Source organism: Populus euphratica, unplaced genomic scaffold, assembly GCF_000495115.2.
Source record: "Populus euphratica unplaced genomic scaffold, PopEup_1.0 scaffold212.1, whole genome shotgun sequence".
In the NCBI taxonomy this organism is placed as follows: domain Eukaryota; kingdom Viridiplantae; phylum Streptophyta; class Magnoliopsida; order Malpighiales; family Salicaceae; genus Populus; species Populus euphratica.
In genome coordinates this window covers 519199-527842 of record NW_011499976.1, presented here as the reverse complement: position 1 = coordinate 527842, position 8644 = coordinate 519199, and the positions used below count along the sequence as shown (strand labels likewise).

At 31.1% G+C, this 8644-nt stretch overlaps 1 protein-coding gene across 2 annotated transcripts; it reads left to right on the top strand.

Annotated features, from left to right (window-relative positions):
* Positions 1–3010: 3010 nt before the first annotated feature.
* Positions 3011–6407, top strand: LOC105139566 (uncharacterized). Of its 2 annotated transcripts, none has more exons than XM_011046048.1 (4): positions 3011–3142; positions 3232–3297; positions 5341–5443; positions 6105–6407. In XM_011046048.1, the coding sequence occupies exons 1-4, from the start codon at positions 3083–3085 to the stop codon at positions 6176–6178; spliced, it is 303 nt and encodes a 100-aa protein (XP_011044350.1). In that variant the 5' UTR covers positions 3011–3082; the 3' UTR covers positions 6179–6407. The 2 variants fall into 2 exon arrangements, with proteins under 2 accessions (XP_011044350.1, XP_011044349.1); XM_011046047.1 differs by having other exon boundaries at positions 3012–3142; positions 3229–3297.
* The last annotated feature ends 2237 nt before the right edge of the window (positions 6408–8644 follow it).

Genomic DNA, 8644 nt, shown 5'->3' with positions numbered 1-8644 from the left:
TGTTTATGCTGTTAGCCATTAGCATGAAGGACCACCCTCCATGCTAGGCTTCCAACAACAAGTTATGATTATTATAAGTAGTAAAGGTCATGACATTTTTTTTTTAAGATTTTGCTAGATTTCAACCAAATTTACCAGAATAGTAGATAATTAATACTTAAAATATGATTTTTTTTGTCGTATAAAAATTGATTAGTACTTAAAAGTGCAGTTTTATCAAAGTTTTATATCATTTTGCACTTGAAGTATCAATAACTCAATTAAAGCATGTTTTATAATAATAAGTCTGATACCATAAGACACCTTTAATTTATGATAAATATTCATCCTAAATGCAGGCTTATTATATAAATAAAAGCATTGATTGATGAGTTGAAGTACTAAAATTGAAAGGACAAAGAAAGGGTAAAGTTTAGAAAAGAGATGTTGGTTTAGTCCAAATTGGAATACAATTCAGTCATTAGGCTATATCTGGAGCTGTAAAACTTGAATTTAGGTTTGTTCTATATGGATAAAAAGCTAAGACATAGGCCTAAAACTTTTAATGGAGTCCAAGATTTAAAAATATCGTTTTCAAGTTCAAATTGTAGCAACAATGAAGAAGTCAAAATTTATCCTGTAACCCAAACACTGTTCAATGTTTAGCCCACATCTCGAGTTCTAGAAGTTCAGATAACCTTATTTTTTTATTGGAAAGCTGAGATAATTTTCTAGAACTTTCATAAAGATAATATATTCAAATTCTGATGTTAGTAATGATGTTTTGTTCAGGTAAAAAGATAACGATTGTCACCAAGTCAAGATGTGGTCACCCACTCAACAATTAGTCAACAAATCAATAGTTTCAAATTTTAGCCTATAAGGCATTTGTTATGTATTTAGGTATCTTGGTTTTCAGATCAAGAGCATGTTCTAACCCTCTTTATATTTTTGTAATGCTTAAGATTCAATTTATAATCTGATTGAAACCTTCATTGTGTGTGGTTTCCAGTTGAGTAATAAAAAGAGTTTATACTATACTTGTTTGAAATACTATTAGTAGATCCACTAACTTTGATAATTATTTTATATTTATTTAAATTCTTACATCAATATCACATCTCAAAAATCTTTTTAACTTCTTCTTCTTGTTGTTATTGTTGTTTATAATTTATACAGTTAACCTCCTTGTAATTCGACCTCGGTCTTGCCGAGTTATTTATTATTTCGACATTCCTACACTTGAGAAAATATATTAATCATTTGGTCGTGTCAGTAGAGAATATTTTTTTTCAAATTTTTTTTTTAGAAAAATAATTTGAAATTAACATCAATAATAATTAAAACATGCAAAAACAAGCATAATTGTCCAACGATAGCTCTACGACCACTATTGGGTTCTCAAATATCATCCATGAAGCGAAAACTATAAAATAAAATTATTCATAAGTCTCTAAAATACCATTAGACAGGTTTAGTTGTTTAGAGATTTATTACCTAGAGATCTAATTTTATTTGGCTTTGAATAATTCTTTAGTAGATTGTTGCAAACCACAAGTTGTCCAATTTTTCGACCTCCAACAGTAATCCACACGAATCGCCAATAAAAAATCTTCTAAATCACTATTTAAAAGAGAATGATTGTGTAAACCTAAAGTGCCAACTCTTTATTCTATAAGCTACATGGGGTTATTTTTTTTCCCTAGCAGACAACTAATCTTAAAAAAAATAAGAAGCATAACTTACTATTTATAGGAAAATCTTAAAAACTCTGTAAATTAGCAAAATATCAATTTTTTCTTGGATAATATCCCTATATTAATTCAAGATAATTTCATAAATTAACTCAATCAAGTCCTTACTTGATTTTTCTAGGTCTAGAAATATAATCCTTGTATTAATTATATTCTAGTCCTTAATTTTTAAAATATATTTTAATCAAGTCATACTTAATTAAATCATCCTAGTTTAATTTTTTTACTAATGGTTCTTAATATGTGAGTCTCATTAGGTTCTTAATATAGTATCCTAAATATAAATTTGAATTCTAATTCTAATTCTAATTAAATAGAATTAAATAAATTAAATAATTTAATTTGTTATCAATTCTACAATTGATTAATTTATATTTGAAGATTAGGTGCATCATCACATGATCCTTAAAATATTAAAAAAAGTCATTGGTGGGTTGACCTAACCTTTTAGTGACTAATTTCTCAATGGAACTAACATCCTCTCATTAATAATGTCTTGATTTCACATCAAAACATGAAATATGTCTGTTATGTTAAATCATGTTTATTTTCTACGTTATACTCATTAATTTTTTAAATAAGATTTAAACTCCTTTTAAATCTGATTCTATTTTTGCTAAGAATTTCTCAGTCAATATTATTTAAGAACAGATGAAACATTTTTCCTAATCACCTAGAGTGATGAAACCTCTCTTAATCACTCAAGTACCTTCATATAGTTTATTTTTTTATCCAATGTCTGTTTGTTTGTTACCTTAATTAAGATAACATGTAACAGAATCAAAGTATAAAATTATTTATATAAGATAATTTAGTTATCTTAAAGTTTAAGAATTATTTACACAACTATCATGTTAGTTTTTCCATAGATATAAATGATCTCTCCACATAAAATTTTCATTCGTGTCAATTTAATATACATGTCTTATAATAAGCACCTAAATATTAGTTCTAAGTATTTCTTATATCTTAACTTATAAAAATAATTGCTTCATTTCATAAACAAAAAAATATAATATGTATAAGTCTTTACAACTCTAATAATTTTTAAATTATTTTGATATACTAATATCAAAAATATTTTTATAAAATAAAAAAAATATTATTTTAATATATTTTAAAATCAAAAACATTTTTATAAAACAATCATCCACGCACTGTAACAAAAGAAAGATAATAGGGGCACATATTGAAAAATGGTGAAAATATGGAGCAAAAAGAAAATAAATGAAATGTAGGGTTAAATGCGTAAAAGTAAGAGTAGTATACTGTCTATGTGTTTTGGAGGCTCGTGTCGAAAGACGAATCTCAGTTGGCAAAGAAAAGAAAGAGGAGAAAGGAAAGAAAGTATGAGCTTTTTACTGAAGAATTACTCATCCATCACTTCTCACTACCGATCTCAATCTCAGGTATTTGGGTTTTAGGGTTTACTATTTGGAGTTTGAGCTGTGTTATTTTATTATCCTTTGAATTTATTTGTTCGTTGTTCTTTCAGAAGACACAGGGCGCCTTCTCTCTTTCGCGTCGCGGATTCCATGTTGAACCTGGTCCTCGCGAGCAAGCTGTTAGTCTCTCCCCCTCTTTCTTCTTAATTATTCATATCCCAAATCATTTTTTCCCCTTTAGTTACTTGTAGTAGTATGCAAGCATTGAAGCATTTTTATTAGCAAAATCAGCCCACCTTCTGTTGTCCCCTTTTTTCTTTGGTTGCAAAATGATGAGGCTTCGTTGGTTTTATTCATAAATAAATAAATAAATCGCAACAAGGATTCAATAAAATTTTGGATGAATCTTGTTTTTCCGATCATTTTGCAACTAATTTCTCAATGAGAGCCATAGACATCGCCATTGCTTTGCACTTTTCTGTATGATTTGTTGGGAAAACTTCTAAAGTGCTTTTTATCAGGAATAAAAGCCTACCCTTGTATTTAATCCCCTAAATTGCAGAAAGATAGACCATTTATATTAAATCTGTCGTCTAATTCTTTTATTATCGCTTACATTTTTTAACTTTCATTCACCTTAGAAGTTAATGCCAGTATATATTAAATTGTTTTTACAGCAAACTAACAATACTCTACCCTTCTTTCCTTCACATAAGGTCACGGGTCCTGCAGATTTCTTTCAAATCCTTTATGGTGAAACTAGAAATCAATTTATTGTTCCATGCTCTTGGGGCTTGTCTTAAGCAGTGAAGAGCGAGTTGTAGCCTATAAGCATTCTCTACTTTTCCATTCACAACATAGCCTTAAGGTTTAATTGCTTGAACTTCTTCTAGTCCGCCGAAGCTGAGCTAATGTCATGTTAAAATACTTGACATTCAAAAGGGGTTGCGAAAAGTAAGATTTGTTTTTGGAGAATCAGTCTGTGGGACAGGTACAATCATTTTGTTGCCTGGCTGTTGCAAATAACTTCTTGCCACCAGCTGAGCCTTGTGATTTTGGTTTAAAATGCCTTCTCCAATCTGTAGTGCATGGCACTTTTCTGTTCGTGTGCCTTGATATAATCCATTAGTTCATATGTTGTAAGTCAACGTCTGTCATCTTCTCAACTGCAACTATATGTTCAAGTTTCTGCTGAAAATTTTCAAGGACTTCTTCACCAACTTCTTCTCTATTTCAATTTCACCAACAGCTCTCTATGTGATTTATAATTTCAACAGCCATTCATGAAGAATTTCCAACAAGTTAATTGTCCTCCACTGCTTTCAAATTCTCTTTGCAATGTCTGCATCTCTACAGTGATTTCTTGTCTAATCCGTAAAACTCAAAAGTTTCCCACTTACGTATTGCCTTTTAACTCCAATTGTTCTTGGATGTATTTGCCAGCCATTTTCTGGATTACCCCTAATCCTCCAGCTTTTCCCTTCTCATTTTTCCTTGTATTCCTTTCTTCCATGCTATTGCCCATGATGGCTGTTCTTTGTATCTCTCCTCCACCAATATCTGTAGAATTCCAGTATTCATGGTGATTTTCAGAAGTTGGAATCTGATATGAAGAATACGGTTAAAAAAAAAGGTCTGCACTTTGTGCAGGCATAGAAAGGCTTTCATACTAAATTTGAATGTAGCAGGTGGAAGCAAAGATGGATAATTGATCTTACTGATACTACAACAACTGTCCAAGAGCTAAATGAGTTGTCCCAAAATCCTCCTACTCAATATGGGGCAGTTTTTGTTAATTTTTGACAAACTCATCACTGTTGATACTTCATTTTCAAAACCAATACTTCATTTTCAAAACCAATTTCACAGTCGAGGGAATACAGAGTCATTAAAACCAGGAAACTACCTCCTGCAGTTGTAGAGACGTGAAATTTTCATAGTATAGGAAATAACAAAGTTATGTCCTTATAGAGTCGGTGATAAACTACTGGATATGTACAACTGCTGCGCTTTATCAACTGTTTGAAACCCAATTTCATAGTCTAGGGAATATGCAGAGCCAAAAAACACTAAAGTATCTCCTGCATTTCTAAAAACATGAAAATTCCAAAGTTACCTCTTAACAGGCAATTCTATGTTTAAATAATCAACTGCTAAAAATAACTGAATATGTGATTGTTGAGGTTCATATATGAGTAACATGCTTGTTTGTTTCCTTGCAGCTCCTGGCTGAAGATCCATCTCTTAAGCGATTCAAATCACATAAGAAGAGCGTGTGGAGAGTCAAAAGATTTGGAGATGTTCTGACACTTGTTGTTGTAGCAGGTAATCTGATGCAGCTGGTTTACCTGGAAGAAAATTGCATGTAGTTCTGAAAAATTGTTTTTGGTACAAAACTATATAAAAATACTGGTAATTGGTTAAACCTCATTGGTGGGGGGGTTCTTTGGTGTGCTGCAAGAATTAGACTAGAGGAATTTAAAATAGTTGGATGGTATAGAATTGAAAAAACATGTGGGTGTCAAATTTTTTGCGTGTAAATGTCATTGTTAATTGAAATGATTATCGACTTTTCAAAGAGCACATTTAAACAAAAAGATGAATTGAGCATTTATTAGTGTCAGTGATAGCATGCATGTTCTTTTACCTGTAAAACTGATTAGAACAACTTTAAGCAGCAATATGGAAGCTTCGACTTGGTTGTATGCTCTACTATGCCTCAGTATTTCATATCACGATGACTGGCAATGCAATCTGATAAACTGGAAACTTTGGAGTCTTGTCATGCTCTATGTTTGCTATTTTTTACTATACATGGTTGTATGCTCTACTTTATTTTTGAATAATAATGTGATTGCTTAAATTGAACCAGAGATCCTCTGCACAGTATAGTTTATCTTCCCTGGAATTGCAGTCTTCTACCAAAGCCGTCTCTGTTACAACTGGTAGTATTCTCATACGCTTTTGTACCGTGTTTTTGTTTCAGGCTGTTGCTATGAAATTTATGTCAAAACAGTAATGCGGGAAGAAGCTCGGAAACAGGCAAAGGAAAGTGCATGATTGGGAGTTCAGTGTCTGAAATTTCTGTTTCTGCCAAGAACATCAGATCCTCTTCAATTTTGTCAGTGTCCAATAAGTAGTAACTATCATGATGTGATCGAATGCTTGCCCTCAAAAGCTTCTGTTTTTCGCTCGTGTAATAAAGTTCGTCTTTTGTCATGCCATATTTATAAAATAAGCTTATGGGAAAATTACCCCAGTTGCGTCCTGTTTTTTGGGACCCCGTTGTTATCTGAATGGACATCTGTTTCGTTCCATCCTTCCCCTATTGGAAGATCGAAGCACATAAATTAATGGATTTATTTTATTTTGGTTAAAGCAATCCAATTATGTAGCTTTTTTTTTTCCAGTTCCATCTAAATAATATTATTAGTAAATTTTTCCTGTTCCATCTAAATAATATTATTAGTAAATAAAAAATATTTTAAAATAAAAAGTAATTCTTCTAACCACGCAAACCTCGAACAGCAAGTCAAATTCAGAGATTTTTTAAAGATTCGTTGTTGATTCTGTCAAACAAATGCAAAAAACTTAAAATGGCAAAATCCACAACAAAGCTACAGAACTTCGAGCGTTCCAGTTTTACAACTCGCAAACGAGCTTCAACTAATTGGACTACCAACAGGAAAGTGGTAACCTCCTGCGATTTTGCAATAATTATAGACAATCTTATATCTGAAGATGCTCTTGGTTGTGCATGATCAGTCCACCTATCTTCTGCTAGACCAAAAATTTTCTTCCACTAGAATTTACTGTCTGGGTTAGGATCAAGGTGTATGTTAGAAAATTATGAATAGCCTCCCAGATAGGTTACATGATCAAGACATCACTTGCTTTCAGAGCCCGACTGTACTGATTACCAAAGTTTTGAGCGACGGCCTGAAGACAGAGTTGACAATAAGAAGCCAGCAACGAGAATCAGAAGCCAGGCGTGCAAAAAGAAATTGCGGGTCGAAATTGAGGTAATAAGAGAGTCTTTCCAGTTTCAGATAGCTTATCAATGAAAGTGGACTGGAAATGTGAAAGCAGTTCCATATACAAGTTGTTCACCACATCGAAGACAGACAGGTTTTTGTTGCGAAGAAGCAGGGCAGTGCAAGTATAGCCTCTCATCATCAAGCATGTCTGGACATTTGCGATTGTTTTATATCCTTGTAATGTGAAAATAACACCATCTTTTGACAAGTGTTGTTTATTTTTTTTTTAGATTAATGTAGATGTTCAGGCCAGATTGCGCGCACCACGATTAATCTCACGGGCTCTGAATAGATTAACGTAGATGTTCAGGCCAGCTTGCGCGCACCACGACTAATCCCACGGGCTCTGAAGTTAACGACCATGTAAGTTTCCAGTGACCATCATATGAGCAACCAAGGATTCGAACCTGAGACTACAGAGAAAGCAAACCCCTTAGTCCCAAGTCTTTACCACTTGACCACCACCTAAATGGTTAAGTGTTGTTTATGTTTCATTGCAAAAGTAGATGCTATTAGGTTAAGAAAAGTACACTTTAAAAAATCATGATGTTTGGATAATGTAACATCTAAACACTTGCTTAATTTTATATAGTAAATTTTTATTTTTTTTAAACAACCGAACAACTTGTATTTATAATTTTGAATGGTCAATAACTTATATTTTCAGTTATTTGTTAGAAATTTTAAAAAATTTTTCAAAAATTATGATTTTTGAATAGATATAAAAAAGACAAAGCATTGTTGCTTTAACCAAATATACTTTGTATAAATTGTTGTATAATTTTTTGTTGTATAAATTGTTGTATAAAAAAGACAAAGCATTGTTGCTTTAACCAAAGCATTGTATAATTTTATTCAGAGTAAAAGTCTTTAATAGAATGACTAATTAGAAGTAAGATATTAGGTTGTGATTCATTTATGCATCAATAGAAAAGAAGTTTAACTTGTTTTAGGGTTTAATAAACCTTTTTATTAGATACTAATATTAATGTAGGATTAAAATTACTTGTTTTAATAAGATTTAAATTTTATAATAATATAAATATGGCTACATACAACTATAAACTATGATCAACCCACAAATTCAATTTCAATAAATTTATTTGTCTTTTTTTTTTTCTCTCAAAGGGTTTTTTATGCATTCTTTTATTGTTTTCCTTTATTTGTTGCACTTTAATTAATGTAATTTTCTTGTCTTTTAAGACTCTTGTATTTTCTTTACATTATGATATTTTTAGAATAGAGGGTGCAGGACTTGAAATTCTCATTTTATTTGGTCTAGATAATTATCGTCTCACCATAAATTTAATTATAATAATTTTTTTGACAAAAAAGAAATATAGCATTGCTTCTGCTATATTTCATCTATTTATCAATAAGATATTTTCATATATTTATGATAATGAATAATTATTTTAATAGTGACGTTGATATTTATTCCTTTGAGGATATATGTAGAAAGTTTTATTTGTGAAAAAATCCATTAAAA

What these genes read in the sequence shown, in the direction of transcription:
- LOC105139566 (XM_011046047.1), top strand. Translation starts at nt 3,083, where the DNA reads ATGAGCTTTTTACTGAAGAATTACTCATCCATCACTTCTCACTACCGA. An exon ending in ACTACCGATCTCAATCTCAG is followed by an intron (nt 3,143 to 3,228) that starts GTATTTGGGTTT and finishes TTGTTCTTTCAG; the next exon opens with AAGACACAGGGCGCCTTCTC. An exon ending in CTGGTCCTCGCGAGCAAGCT is followed by an intron (nt 3,298 to 5,340) that starts GTTAGTCTCTCC and finishes GTTTCCTTGCAG; the next exon opens with CTCCTGGCTGAAGATCCATC.